The sequence below is a fragment of the Pipra filicauda genome, unplaced genomic scaffold (genome assembly GCF_003945595.2).
Source record: "Pipra filicauda isolate LSUMZ 115617 unplaced genomic scaffold, ASM394559v2 scaffold189_size1545977_pilon, whole genome shotgun sequence".
Classification (NCBI taxonomy): Eukaryota; Metazoa; Chordata; class Aves; order Passeriformes; family Pipridae; genus Pipra; species Pipra filicauda.
In genome coordinates, this window is record NW_024104297.1 from 158,682 (window position 1) to 174,642 (window position 15,961).

At 44.7% G+C, this 15,961-nt stretch overlaps 1 protein-coding gene across 1 annotated transcript; it reads right to left on the minus strand.

Annotated features, from left to right (window-relative positions):
* Positions 1-158: 158 nt before the first annotated feature.
* LOC113992349 (SHC SH2 domain-binding protein 1-like) lies at positions 159-11,406 on the minus strand. Its single transcript, XM_027729552.2, has 13 exons — positions 11,161-11,406; positions 10,387-10,557; positions 9,694-9,809; positions 8,549-8,757; positions 8,070-8,162; positions 7,296-7,523; positions 7,022-7,190; positions 5,867-5,987; positions 2,779-2,910; positions 1,754-1,872; positions 1,334-1,420; positions 846-984; positions 159-604 (listed from the first exon to the last, which is right to left on the minus strand). The coding sequence occupies exons 1-13, from the start codon at positions 11,258-11,260 to the stop codon at positions 282-284; spliced, it is 2,007 nt and encodes a 668-aa protein (XP_027585353.2). The 5' UTR covers positions 11,261-11,406; the 3' UTR covers positions 159-281.
* Positions 11,407-15,961: the final 4,555 nt, after the last annotated feature.

The following is a 15,961-nucleotide window of genomic DNA, read 5'->3' on the forward strand; positions in this document are numbered from 1 at the left end:
GCTGCACTGGAGCACCTCTCCTGTGAGAGAGGCTGAGGGAGCTGGGCCTGTTGATGGTGGTCCCTGTGGTCCCTGCCAACTTCACCCGTTCTGGGACTTGGTGCAGCTCACTCATGAGAATTACAGTTTTGAAAGGAAGAGAGGAAAGAGCCACAAAATGAGTTTTTAGCCCCAGTTCTTTAATAAGGATTACACTTGGGAAATAAGTGCACAACATCAAAACACAACACAGGCATGTGATCTAATCAGTAACTGTAAAACTTGTCTGCTGCAATGGACACTCAGAAAACAAAGGTACCAAAACTTCCTTTCCCATTCCACTTGAACTGATTGCCCTCAACAGAGACAAACATATCCTGGGACAGGAAGTTTTCATCAGCTTCTGTAATTCCCAGTTCACTCAGTCTTTTCTTGTGCCTCTTGCTCTTCTTTGCAGCAGTAGCCCCAAGTTCATTTGCAATTTCACAGTTGCCTTCAGTTTGCCCAGAAGTCCCAGCTCGCTCATAACGCTCCAACTCATCAGTCACACACTCAGGTTGTTGTTCTTGCCCCACCTCCTCCACAGAGGCTGTCTCATCACCTGACTGGGCAGGTTGTGTGTTTCCTAAGGCAGGAAACAGGAAGAGTGTCACCACAGTCATGCAAAACAGCCCCATCTCTAAAACCTCATGGAATTCATTTTCTTCAGTCTTAACATCTTCACCTCATCCCACTCACTCTTTGGTTTGCTACTTCGTGACAGCCACAAATTTCAAATACAAACTATGAATTATTCAGTCCAAAAGCCTGGGTATACTAGATTTACGTGGTTTAGGAGTTTCTTCTAAGAAGAGAAAAATCAATACCTTTTGTTGTCTGTGCTGAAGCACCCTTTACCTCCGAGGGTCCTGGTCTAACCAGGACCACACCATATCCTTCATTATTATGGATCACATTCTTAACCATGGTTATCTTGGGAACATCATAAGGCTCATCTAAGAAGCTCTGCAGAAAAAAAAAGAAAAATCCCCCACGTCATGTCCAGCTAAAGGGCTGCTAAAGTCTTCCAGTTTTAGGTGGAATCAGTTCTATGTATTGCCTAGGGTTGGATCATTTGCCTATACAAGTGGCATTGCAAAAGGCATTTTTTCTTTCTGGCAGATAAGAAATCAAACCAGTTGACTGCTGTGGTGGCCAACCCAAGGCAAAACAAGCACCATTATCATCATATGTGACATGTAAGAGTTTCAGAATAATGCAGCCAGGCTTTAAGCCAACCTAAACATGAGTTACTGGCATTAATTCTAGCAGTTGTAAGCCTTTGGAAAACAAGTGCATTGTGCCTGGGACTGACCTTGATGAGTATTCCCTCTTTGCAGTGGTGTATGCCATTGTGGACCAGGGTGCACGTACTCCCTGGATAAATTTCCACACCAGCTCCCTGCAAGACACAATTGGCAGCAGTTTTAAAAATACTGAGGATGTGAATCACTCCAGCAATGCATCAGTTATTATTTCATAGATGTCTGCTGCTGCAACATCATTTCCCATCATCACACTCAAACCAGCATGAGATATTTCAGTAGACACTGTCAGAGGATACAAGACCCCTGGGACCAATCTCTTAACTCAATAACGTGTAGCTGTCTAAAGTTAATTTGTAAAGGTTCTCTCCAGAGCGACAGAAGTCACGCTGTGACTGACTGTACCATTTCCAAACAGAAACCTTCAGTTTAAATTAGGAAATAAGGCAGAGTTAAGGATTAGGCTCTACCTTGGCCCCGTAGAGATCAGAGTTCTTCATCACCAGCTCAGCTGACATCCGCACTGTAATGCCTGTGGTTTCACACTGTAACACACAGTTCTCCAGGGTGGTTTTCCCACGATGGATATCTGCATGCACAGAAACCAATTATTGCTGGATGAAACAGTCATGCAAAGACAAAGCCCTCCTACAGATAGACAGCCTTGTAGCATTTTTGCACTGTGATAAAACTCCCATTTTAATTTGATCCACTTTGGGTTAATTTTAATGATTTGCCCATGCATGGTTGGAACTCGTGCTGTTTTTCTAGAACAAGCAGGAACACTGCTGCAAGGGAGCACCAGCCAAAGGTTTGTTGGCTTTTCTTTTTAAACAACACCAACAATCGTTTCATTACATTCCTAAGAGACTTTTGAATTCAAAAGATATTAAACACATGCATGCAAGTGTTAACAAACATTTTAACATGTTAAAATCAAATGTCTGTTGAAGCAAAGTACCAATCAGCCCCTTCTGCAAAGACAGGAGGCCATGGCCAATAACCTCATTGGATGCAATTTAGGATTGGTTGAGTCTCAGTTTGAACCTGCTGTCAGAACCAAAGTTGACACCACTCCTACAGCATATGCCATTCCTCAGTGGAGCACCGGCTGGGTCAGCTACAGCTGAGTATTGCCCTGGGGGCATTCTGTGGAAAGAGGAATTATTTCCTTCTCCAGGTAGCCTGACACAGGCTGTGCAGCAGTCAGAGTCAGGTTGCCTTAACAGCAGAACAATGATCAAGTCAAATGATCTTATCCCAGTCTAATAAAATAGAAGAGCCACAACAGCTTGGAAGTACAGAGTATAAGTTATTTTGATGTCCACATTAGAAGCAAGTTGAGAAGAGGAGGAAGCTTTAATATTTATACCTGTAGGGCTCCTCTCTAGAATATTTTGTTGAAACTAGTAAACTCCAACACTGGGTCCCAGCTTTAATTCTAACACTAAATTATGAAAGAGGCACAAAAAGGTCAGGATGCTTTGACACTTACTTATAATCCCCTCCACAGCATCGTGTTGCACCAGCTTCAAACCGGAGATCCTCACATCGGCTCCTGTACAGTCAAAAAAGTTGTCTCCTTTGCCCTGCTTTTCTATCACGATATCATCTGGCATCCCATAGCCTGAAAGCAGAGGGGAAGGGGCAGGTGTGAAGCATAACTGGTGACAAAGAGGTGCTCAGTACCTAACAGGCCTTTAAATTAAAGATGGAGGTTTAAAACTTGAGGTACTAATACACTGAATAGGATTTTCTACCAAGTGCCCAGGCCACACCCTTCCCTGGGCCCCTCTGTGCCAAGGTACAGGCACTCAGAACCCAACTCAAATTTACCTTACTGGAATGGCACACATCAAAATGCAAAATTAGCTGAGACAGTTGAACAAAAGGGTAACTGAGCTCACATTTGCTAAGGCCAAAGTTCTCCCTGCCAAAAGTTACAACAGAGCAGGGAGATGCAATGAGGACACACAGGCACCTCCAGTCTGCTTTCAAAGGACACAAATTCACTAGAGCAGGCAGAGGTTTCAAAGAGCACAGAAGGTAAAAGCAGTCCTCACCACAACACAAGGAAAAAAGTGCAAAGGCCTTGATATTGTTAGTGAGCCTTAATCAACATGAAACTTGGGTGAAAATTCAGTGTTGGTGTGTTACACAGGCTTCCAGATGAACTCGCATTAAAAAGAAGCTTTCACAAGCATATGCCAACATTGATTTACTGAGCCATCCCCAGTTGTCAGCATTCAAACACTTACAGAGAAATTTATGAGCAAGTAAAGCTTTTATTGCTTGTCACTGACAACAATCCTAATAAGGAAAGCAATAATGCAACATCTATTAAAGCAGCACGAGTCCTCTCATCTTCTGAAAGCACACACAAACTCAGACAAGAAGTGCCTGAGTGCCAGCTTGTAGCCAAGCACATAAATGAATGCTGCCACGTGCAAATAGAAAGGTTAAAAAAAACGAAAGAACAAACCGTGAACAAGAGGTGGCAGAAAGTTTTAAAGACAGCCACTGGAATGCAAAGTTAAGTCATTGGTACTTCAACATATGATACTAAGAAATCTTTCCCCACTGCCCCTGGTTTGTGGTCACCCCTGGAGAAGAGCTGCATGGGGCAGTTTACTTCCAGCACATAAAGGGAGAGCAGCACAGCACAGCAAATGGCAGATCTGGTTTAACTTCACACCACTCCAGAAAGAGCTTAATATCCAAGGCAAGAGTTTTGGGACCAACTGTCCTACAGACTACCTTGCAGCTTCTCTAGCTATGCCTTCAGCTTGCTTCACACTTCACCTCTGAACTGGCAGCTCTTAATAGAGAGAAGGAAGCCAAGGCAAGGCAAGGAACAGAGAAGGAAAGATTCCCCTGGTGCCCAGTGCTGTTCAGCACAACACAGCCCTGGCTGTAGCCCTGCCTGCACGAGGGGCTCCACAGGAGCTCAAGCCACTTGTCATCCAGTAACACTGATCACAGAGGGGCTGATGCTAAAGGTCCCCAATCCAGCTGGAACAACTACTGCCCAAGCAGAAGGGAAGCTCTCAAGTGCCTTGGCATCCCATAGTTGTCAAGCATGGAAGTTCTCCTTGCCATGACTTCCTGCAGCAGCTACTGCTTTAACCTTCCTTAGTTCCTGGAAGTTTTTATTTCTCCCTGACTTACTACTCTTCCTACTTTCAACCTTGGTACTGACTTGACAGAGTGGCTGGAGAAAAAATAAAAGCTCTACTAACCAAAGTGACATTTTATCTCTCGTGAGTCAGCCCTTCATCCCAAGAAAGCCACCAAAGCAGCAGCTGCTCAGATTAGTGCCAGCAAAGTTTGTCTTGATGCTCCTACTTCAAAGGTTTTTGGCTGCTACTATTGCTCTAATGCCTTATCCAACAAGAGTCCAGGTAAGAAGATTAAATCCCCTGACATCTACTCATTCAGAGTGTAGTTGGTACTAAAGATAGGTACTTCTATGCCTTGCTCCTTAAAATAGAGCACCTCATCCTTTAAGGTGTGCTACTGCAGCGTTTGTATTACTGCTTCCTCCAAGCTTGAAAAGCAAGAAATACCACCCCACACAATTTTAGATCAATGTCAGTCTTGAGATAAATAAGGCACTTTATCTGGGTCCCTTATCCTGCAAGTGCACTGGCTATCAGCATATTTATCTGTATAAATCAAACACACACAAGAGATGGGCAAGAAAGAAAACAACACTCATAAAACAAGAGATGGGCAAGAAAAACTGAAGTCCAGAACAGCAGGAAATTAAACTCTCACCCTTAAACTCTTCCCATTACGAAGCTTTGACAAGATAAAAATGCCACTGTATAAGTATGTGAGCTGCACAAGCCCCAGTGATAAACAATTACACTGCAACAGAATGGGCCTGCCTAAAGCAGAGGGATTGCACTGAGTTATCAAGAAGGGTGAGGAGAGAGAGAAACATATCTTAGACAAGGCAAAAAGATTTTAAACACAAATATTTTGCAAGAAAAATCATAGAATGACATATGCTGTGTCTGTTTCTACAGAAAAAAATGTGTTACACCAAAAGGTCCCTCCTTTACCCACATGCTTCACAAAATACAGTCATTGCTGACGTGCTCCAAGTGCCATAAACCAAGTTCTAACAGCCCCTGGCTCCTTCCCTCTGCATTCCCCAGGGCTGTACTGACCGTGGGGCTCAGTGTACCCCTGAAGCAGTTTAAGACATGCAAACAAGGACATCTCTCAAGTACTCAAGTCAGTGGCTCTAAAAACTGAAGCCTCAGAATTACTTCTGTGCTTCCTAGATCACAACAATCCTGTTGAATCCTCTCTATTACCTTTGCAATCACAACTTATACAGATAAACAGGAGGAAATAATGAATTCACCATTAATCAGCAAGATCTGCAGTTTATTTGCCCCATGGCTAATGAGAGAACTTACTCCACCCTGCCTTAGACATGGCACTAGAGCAGAAACAGCAGAAAAAAGCCAATGTTCCCAGCAAACTCTGCAAAGAGTCACTCCTTATGCAGAGCTAGTTTAATTCATTCCATTTCCTTGTTTCATGGACCTTTGTGCTATCAAACCTTCTACCTTCTAGTTCAACTGAGTCAGCAATGCAGAACACGCCATCTACAATGTAATGCCCAGGACAGATGATGACTTTGTCTCCTTCATAGCAGGCACTTACAGCTGTCAGTAGGTCATTGTGAAACTGCAAAAGATAAAATAAACAACAATCAGCTCCTGAAGAATGCTATAAAAATGGATGCATTTATGCCCTTAGACTTTCCTTTTCAATTAAATGTTGCTGCTTTTGTAAAGAAACCCTTTGTAATGGCACCAATAATACACAGTTTCTGCTTTGAATTCAGGAATTGTAGCAAACCTTTGAATTGTGCCTCAAGTGACTTGCCATGATTTACTGAAGAAATAGGTGACAGAAGGTAAAACAAAATAAAAACAATTCACCTACTAGATCACAGCTGGTCTGAACACTGGTGTAACCCTGCCCTCCTGGCTCAAGTCACCCCAAAACAGTTCAGATACCACAGTGGCAAATCCGGGGTCCACATGTTCCTCTTCCTTGATAAAGAGGGCAGGCTGATACCCTTCACAAACATTCCCGTGAGATTCCAAGCCAAAGGATAAAAATAGTACAGAAAAACTACACATTTATTGCTTGCCAGCAAATTCCTGTGTAAGCATAATAATATCAAATCTCATTTGTAGCCTAAAAGTGAATCCAGGACCTTCCCCATGGCTCCGTTTTGGCCACCTGTAATTCATGAACTTGATCAGAACACAGCAAGCATTTGGGTCCAAGGAATTCAGACTGTCCTTAACTGCTGAAGTAGCAAGTCCTGCCTGAATTCACGAAAACTAAATATAACTGCTCTAAAATAAATGTTATCAGCAGCATCAAGAGACACAGGTATTTCAAAACTAAATGGAAGTATTACACCTCACCATATTTCATTGTAGAATTATTACAAGTTCATCTCATTTCCTACACACAGGAAGGAAACTGCTTGTATAGTGTACTCAGCAGGTACAAATGAATTAAAAGAAATTATTTGTATCATCCAGTCTTACCACTTATTGTATGAATTACAGTGACTTTTTTTTTGAACTGACAAAAAACCAGTTGTGGGTAAATGTAGTATCCTTCACATGATAAATTAACTTATTCTTCCACATTGTTTCATGAGGGGAAAAACTATCAGCAGACAATTCCTATTACTGCACCTGCACTTGGACATCTTCACCATAACATTCTGGGGAAAGTTTGTCCCTCATCAACAACTGGAGCTGACTTGCTGCAATGGTTGAGGGTACAACATGTATGACCTTAGTATCCGTTGTCCTCAGTCCTTTAGCCTGGAGACTTCCATACTTTTGGTAACCAAACACATACCTACAACAAGAACAACACAGCCATCAGCTCCTTCTTCAGAAAACACATCCTGTATATCATGTTAGTTTGCTCAGGGCCTCCTCCTTGCACAAACCCACCAAGTACCTCAGCTGGGGATTCTCAATCACTTTTAGCTTTTGTTTTAAGTGCTCTACTTTCTCATACAATTTGAGTCCTTCCACCATGGAGACGTTTTCTACTTCCGAGTCACTGGTTGAGATGCTGTTCCTCACGTTTAGAAACTTCCCATAAAGCTCTTCACATTGAGACAACAAGTTCTGGTAATCAGCTACAAGCCCAGAAGGCACACGGTGTTCAAGGATGTCATAATGCCTGCAATTCAGAGCAAGGGGTCAGCATATTTCACATCTACAAGTCTCAAAGATCAAATACAAGATTGCAGAGAACCTGAGGAGTTTTGCATCACTACTTTAGTCAAGATTCTCTGCAGCCTATATGATTATATTACACATTTCATTTGAAAGCAGCAAAAACAGAAAATCTGAACAGACACAAACATTTGACTTTCTAAATAGTTGCCCATCCACCTTGAAAAATGGTACACAATTACCAGAAATTCACCCCAGAAAAAAACAGAGGCATAAGCACAGCTTTTATTAGGATTACAACTTGTACCAGTGAGATGATGGTTATCGCTGGGGTGCTGTCTGATGGAAGGTCAAGGATTAAGGGAAAACCAGGGCTCAGAAATCAAGTGGCAACCTCACTTGTGCCTTCTCCCCATACAAAGTTTGACCATTGGACAGTGAATGCTGTTAGAACAAAGTTGCTTTGGTTTAATGGTGCATAGGGGTTTTTTACATCTAGTTGTGAGCCACTATTCCCACATGACACTTTTTCAAAAGGTGTTGCACTCACAATCTCAGTCGAGGCTCAACACAGCGCACAAAGTAATCAAACTCATCCTCCTCCTCCTCGTCCCAGGTCCTCCAGAGCCACTGGTAGAAGAACCTTTTGAAGCAAAGTAAGAGTTTAATCATAGAAAGGAGGAGAGCAGAGGCAACAGCATTGGAAACACAAATGTAACCAATCTGAGAATTCGTCCCAAAGCAACACCGCTCTCCAAATCAGTGCTACTGTCAAGTAAGCTGCTTAGTACACAGAGAAATCATCTTCTCGCCTGCTTTTTAACTGCATAAAGAGTTTTATTTTGTGTGTCTAAGTTCAAAATTCATAATGGTCTGAGTCCCACCTTCATCAAAAGAGAGTAAACAGCTAAAAGCTGGATTTGAAAAACGGGACTGACTCTCTTTGGATCCTCTTTTTTCTTGTTTGGTTTTGGCCACAAGAATTCAGGACACGACCCACGGGGTATTAGCAGAGTGGAACTGTCCTACCTGACGTGCTCTACAGCCAGTGCTGTCTGGTCAAACTCTCCTGACTCATCATACACAACCCACAGCTCCTGCAGCAGGATCTGATATTGCTTCAGCTCCAGGAGTTCCTGCATGCACTCCAAGGTAAAGCTGCTGTCCCGTGACTCGCACAGGAAAGGGTCACCGAGTTGCACAACTGCTTTCAGAGACGAGTAATCCACATCAACAACCTGTTGGAACAAAGAGCTGTGAAGAGCTCTCAGAACCTTAGATCCAGCTGAGAAAGGTGGACATGACATGCCTAAGTCAGGAGGGCACACTGGCTTCCAGCTGACCCACACAAACCAACACAAATGGCACAGTACAGCCAAGGCCACCTCTGCAGCTGAAGGGATAGCCCAGAATGAAGCCTCTCAGAACCACACACCCAGAGAGCCTTTTCCACATTCACAACTTCATTCAAATCCCTCATAATGCTCATAACAAGGCCACTAAGTTTCTCCCTAGTTAGGTTTCTTGTTTTGCTGCTTTTTCAAAATGGCAAAAGCAATATCCTCAGACTCAAACAAATCAACACTTCACAGTTCTTTGGGACTCATTTTTCAAAGTGCCCACAGGATACAAACAATCCAAGGGTTGGTCTGGGCCAGTGAAAGCCATTTTGTCAATAACTGGGCAGAAGAGCTGAGGGGGTACAAACTTTTTCCCTCTTCAACCATGTAATGGAACTGCAAGTTTGAACATCCAAGGCTTGCAACAAAGATGTATGACCTGGACACTGAGAGAACTAGAAAAGGATTGTCCCAGCTGAGCCTAAGACAGGTGTATGCAAAGCACAAGAGCTCCTGTCAGTACCAAGGGGGGTTAAAAAGAAGAATTTTACTGATAAAAAAACCAACTACATTACAACCAACAGCTCTGGACTGAGTATCCCCCCTGTGCCCTTGCAGTTCTACCTCACAGCTCATTCACACCAACTCGGTGTTCCCTCTTCCATTTCAAGCAATGAGCCCTTAGAAAAAAATTCCTATTGCTCTGGCCATCCCTGGCACTTAGATATGACAACATTATTATTATTATTATTATTATTTTCTGCCAGCTGGTAAACTTCATAGGTATATGACGTTAATTGGAGAAAAATGCCTGAGCAGCAACATTCCACTTACCCCAACAACAACCTGAAACACATCAGTGCGCCAGACTGCCTGCCAGCCAGATGGCTCAAGGACCTTCTCCAGGTACTCAGCTATGAATTGCTTCACCTCAGAAGCTTTGCAGTCAGCTAAAACAAAATGGAAGACAGTACATTTATGCAAGGAATGAAAGAAAAGTCCCTCAGATAACTGGAAAATGAAAGGCAACACAGTTCAAATGTTCCTCTACTACCTCCAGAGTTTTGTTTCTTCTTTCTTTCTTCCTTCTGTTTTGCTCATGGTCAGAGTCAGCATTTTTGCTGTTTCTCTTAGTATTGAGAGAGTTGGAGAAGCATCTGTTCTGTGCTTCTCTGGAAGAAGAGATCCAGTACTCAACCCTCCAGGTACTGAAGATTTCAGTGCCAACTAAACACATAACCTGTGCCTTATCTTAATCAGGCTTACTACACACAAAAAAATTCAAGTAAGACAAGCTAAAACAGGCATGGAATCCACTATTAACATCTCTGCCTTCCCAGCATTCAGATTTTATTAACTTATAGCAAAACCATTGCCTCCTGGTCCACCAGCTAGAGCAGCTGAGGTTACAGCATGAAAAGCATCTCCCAGCTTCACGTACAATTGACTCCACTTCAACTGGATCATTTAAACAGTCACTACAAGAAAACTGACACCACCTTCTTTTTCTACTTTGAAATTACTTACCCAAGATGTAATCCTGGTAAGCACTAAATCGCTCGTAAAAGAAAAGATGATCGGTGTGAAAAATATCTGGAAGAAGCACGTTCCCATCTGGCACAGCCCTTCCCAAAGCAGTCCCCACGTTGCCACGACTGCCAGAATCACTCCCGGAGTCAGCATCTTCCTGATCTGTGTCTGGGAAGAGGAGAGGGAGCAAAGCAAACCCCACAAATTGTCAGTTCAATGCAGTTATCACTCACTTCTCTATTCCCACAGAATTCCTGTTCAAGACCTATCATGAACCTGCTGTCTACAACACATCTGAATTATTCTTAGTGAAGAGAGTATCCTACTTGGTTAGTTACTCTCTTCTCCAGAACATCAACCCTGTCCCAAAGAGGGTCTCATTTATCCCCACCTGCCCTGAGCCACACTTACTGTACTAATTTACTCTGTTCTCCGGGTAAGATCTAAAACCCTTTAGGTTTTACATTGCCATTCATGTACATATCAGGCCTTGTTAAACCCTGCCTACATCACCCAGACATGGTATCAAGCAATAACCCAAGTTATTTTGGAACATGCATAAAGACAGCTGATCCCGGTTCCCCGGGGCAGACCCGAGCCGAGCCGGGCTAGAGCAGCTGGGGCAGCCCGGCCCGCACTGCAGCTGCGGAGCCGCCCCGGGCCCATCGCGCGTCCCTCGGCACCGCCCGAGCGCTGGGCGCGGAGTGCCCGCGTCCCTCCCGGGTAGCCCACAGCCCCCCTCCCTCCCCGCCCGGCACTCGCAGCCCGGACCTCTGTCCGCCTCCTCGGCGCCGTCCTGTGCGCCGGCGGCTCTCCCGGGCGGCAGTGCCCAGCCGTCCCCCTGCGGCCCCAGCCATCGCGGCTCGGCCATGACCGACCGACCGACCGCCCGCTCGCCGCCTTCAAACCGCCCGGGCACAACGGCCACGCCCGCCCTCCCGACCGGCCGCTCCAGCGCCCCGCTCTCATTGGCTGGCGGCAGCCAGCGCTCCGCCGTGATTGGCTGCGGGCAGCAGCGGCCGTTGGTGCGCTGTTGGTCCCCTCAGCAGCGCCCGCCGCTCCCCGGGGCCCGCGAGCCCGGCGGGGCTCGCTCCGGAGCGGGGAAGAGCGTTGGAAACCTGCCCCTGTCATCCCAACCCATCGACCGGGGGCGCTCCTGTCAGCCGGCACAGCGCGGGCGAGGAGCGCCCTTCCGCACACAGCGTGGCCGCCGGGGCTGCTCCGTCCCTGCGCAGAGGGAGCCGCGGCGCACGGAGGGACGCGCGGCCGCGGAAATGTTCAAACACCCAACCATCTCCCCCCTCAAAAAAAAAAAAGAAAAAGCACTCCATACAAAACCAAAACCAAAAAACCCCACCACACAACCCTCCAAAACCAGCGCCAAACAAACATTAAGAAAAAAAAAAAATAAATAAAAGAAGTCTCACCCCCGCAACGGAAGGGAATTCTCTGAAGGCCAGGCAGGCCCGCTCCGCTCTGAGCTCTGACCGGTCCGTACACGAACACAAAGGACACCTGAAAATAGGAAGCCCCGGGATCTCCCCTCCGGTCTCTTCCACAACCGCAACTCTTCTCCTCAGGCAGCTCCGCCTGTTCTGAGCTGGGCCCACAAGCGCCGACAGCGATTAAAGCCCAAACAATTGCTCCGGCACAGCAGTGGCCACGAGGGGGCTGCCTGAGATTTCTGACAGCGCGGCCAAACGCCTCCCTTGGCTTGCCGAAGATCGCTCGCTTTGGCAGCAGCAGCACAATGCCCACGGCATTACCCGCTCAGAGGAAACCAAGAGCCCAAGTCATCCCGACATCGCACGAGTCGGAGCTGCCACAGGTCCACTGAAATCAACCTTTGTCCATCGTAACCCTAGAAGAAAAGAGAATGTCTTAGTCCCCTGGACTTTTCTTCTGTCAGGATTTAACCATTATACCGGGAATGCATGTTTAACCACACTCACGTAGTTTTCACCTATCGTAATTAGTTACAAAATTACAGACAAAAAAACGGGTGGGGAGGCCCTGGCACAGGTTGCCCAGAGAAGCTGTGGCTGCCCCATCCCTGGAAGTGTTCAAGGCCAGGTTTGACGGGGCTTGGAGCAACCTGGGCTAGTGGATGGTATCCCTGTCCATGGCAGGGGGTTGGGACAGGATGATCTTTCAAGTCCCTTCTAACCTAAACCATTGTATGATTCTTAGTCAATATAAGGCTTGGAAATCATAAAATATCTATGAAATGTGTGGAATAAGCAGCTGACACAAGCCAGCAGAGCTGTGATAGTGATGGGAAAGAAACAACAAATATACACAAAAGAAAAATTTAGAAAGAGACTGCTACAGAAGACATTTCTGTGTACTTTGCTCGTCTTTGCACACATTTTCTTTGTTGCCATGGCAATCACTTTAGTCTTTCTAGGTCTCCATTTGAGCACTATAAAATGCAGTTAATATTTTTTACTGCATATGTTTCAGTAATTCATTTGCAAACCACGTTTATGGCAGGGCATGAATGGTGTCACATGACTGTAGATTGCTGTTAATTAGTTGGCTTATTATATATTGGGTAACATAACTGATGTTCTTTGACAGGTATTTCATCTGTCATTAGATTTCCTTTTGTAGCAGTAGAAGCTTAAACCATTGGAAACCTAAATAAACTGAATCTAATTAGAAAGGCAATTAAATTTTGAAAACCTGTTCAGTTTCATTTCCTTAAAAAGTCAAATCCAATTATTTTCTTATGAACTATTCTGGAGCTTCCCATACGAGTTTGCATCCCAATATTTCCATTTATCAAAGATGGAGCCATACCACTGAGATCAAGATATCTGTCTTCCACAAGTTGTAAACGTTAGAGCTGGAAATCATCTGCTTCGACCACTGCTTCTCTCTATTACCAGAGGATGCTTTCTCATGTGTGCTTTCTAGTGTGTTTTGAGTAGTTTTCAGCATCTTCTCAATATTGGCTTCTTCAGGAAGCTACTGGCTGGGTTTAGAATTGTTCTAGCAGCCACCTTATATTTAAAAAACAACAATAACAGCATTGCCTATTTGGATTTTCATGTCTCTAGACCCTTCTTTTCTTGCAATTCGCATTAACTGCTTCCAAGATTCCTACTGCTGAGCACTGAGTTTTCCTTAACCACAAACATGCCTGGTATTGCTAACTCCCTAATCTTCAGAAATGTGAAATTTCAGCTGAATGACCTTGCACACTGAACCTTGTTTCCTTAATAAGGAGGTGGTAAAACAGATGTTAGCCATTCTGCTCACTGCAGAGGATACTGCAGGTTGTGTTTTTAAGATCCACTGAAGAGCAGACAAAGTAAGATGCTCCAGGACACCCTGCTTTGGGCAGGATCAATGACCTCCAGTGGTCCCTTCCAACCTCTCTGTGATTTTGTGAAGTGCTTCACTAGAACTGGGTCCAACTGAGAACTGATCTAATTTAGGTGGGCTTTTTTTCCTCTCCTTTTTTTCTTTTTATAATGCTGGAGAATTCAAGTTCATGCAGAGAGCTTGACTAAGATTCATCTACAACAGAAGAGCTATTGGTCATGCTCCCTTAGGTTTGGGTAGGTCCCTTCTCCAGCTACTCATCTCTGGAGGAAGATCTTCACAGAGCCAAGAAGCAGCCGCTTTTAAAGGCTTCAAAGTTGTCCAGAGCCCCAGAAGAATAAAACAAGTCTTAGGCAAGGGGTCATCAACTGGCTGCAGAGATCCAAAAGGAACACAGCCCACAGCAAAATGTGTCCTTTCTCTGGAGACAAACAATAGGCAGGCAGATTGTTCCAACAGATGTTCAAATTGAAATCGAGGGCTGATGGCAATAAATAGGGACCTTGGTCAAAAACAGAAATTGTAAACAGGCTTTGGCTTTATGACTAATACTGTGAGATTTATATATTGTATAACAGAGGGAATGATGTATTTTGCCCTATTTCTGTCAAAATTTTCACTGGCATTGGTAAGAAAAGGCATCATTGCCATCACTGGCCCCTTAACTGCCTGTCCCTCTAGAGCTGCTGACCACATCTTTGAAATGAGAGCAGAGATGCTGTGATTAACTAGAAGGATGAAATCATGATAACTGCAGATGCAGAACACAACAAATAGTTAGGCATAATTAGGTCAGGAAGAAGGCATCCCAGAAACTGGGATGAACTGAGAGACACCTTGGTGTGAATAAGGCAACAACACCCCAACATAGCATTGAGAGTAAAAAGGGAAAGTACTTGCAGGCTGCAAAGAGTGTCCTAAGACAACAGACAGCTTGACACACAGTTATGCACAAATCTAGAGAGATGTGGATATGAGCTAAATAGAGTCAGGTATTGGAAATACTTTCCTCGAGTCATGAAACACTACTGATAGTTCAAATACTCTTATGAATAATAATAGTATTTAAATACTATTATGAAACCAATGTTCCCTTTAGGATCTCATTTCAGTTTCAGAGTTAAAAAAAAAAAAGGGAGTAGGAAAGTGTTGGAAGCACTGAGCATCAGTCACTTAATTTCAGAGAAAAGGTACCCTGCCAGCCAAACACCAACTTGAACCTGCAGTATTTCTCTCCCAAACTGCAGAAGCACATCAGTGACTAGCACTTCCTTTAAAAACAGCTGCACAGGTGACTGTGTGAGGACTAAGAATGTGCTAATGTGATAAATACCTGTGACAAACATGCTTCACACTATTAAACAAGCACACCAAACCTGGAGAAAAGCACAAAAAGGCACAATTTAAAATAAGCCTTTGAAGGACAGATCTGAAAGACTCTTTGAGGACTCTCAAGTAAAGTGGTACTTTGTTATACTACTGCTTTCAGGTTTTAATCTGCTGCTGAGAGATTAAGGGTTTACTAGAGTGAGTTAAGACCACCCAGTCATTTCCCAAAAATTACACAAGTGCTTCATACTGTGTGACTCAAACTGCAGGCTGTGGACCACAAGGTGTGTCTGTGGACCCACACAGACTGTCCTCAATCACAGCAGTCAGGCAAGGTCGACTAGGAACAGGCACAATAAAACAGCTGAAATTATTCATGTTCCTATATGAGCCACAGGGATTAAAGCATTTGTAAAAAGCAGGAAAGGGAAACTATGCCTGCTAGAACTGGATGATCAATTCACCAAGTAAGCTAAGAAATCTGCTTGCCTGTGGGCATAGGGAGGAACTCTGAGCTGAGGAGCTTCTCAGAGAGCTAAACTCTCCCTGAGAGGTCCAGTGTCTGCAGCCTATTACCCTTCACACGTGACATCAAAACATTCTTGAGTGGCCTCAGTATCTATCGAGATCTGGCCTGTCCCACATTTCAGTGACAGGAGCTTTGTCTTCCAAGGCATTGTAAGATGTCCAGGCTGGGGCAGAGTTGCTGGAGAGCAGCTCTGCAGAGTAGGACCTGGGGGTCCTGGTGGACAACAAGCTGTCCCTGGACCAACAGTGTGTCCTTGCGGGCAAGAAGGCCAACGAGATCCTGGGATGCATTAGGAAGAGCACTGCCAGCTGGTTGAGGGAGGGGATCCTGCCCCTTGATTCAGCCCTTGAGAGGATCACCTGGACTGCTGTGTCCAGTTCTGGG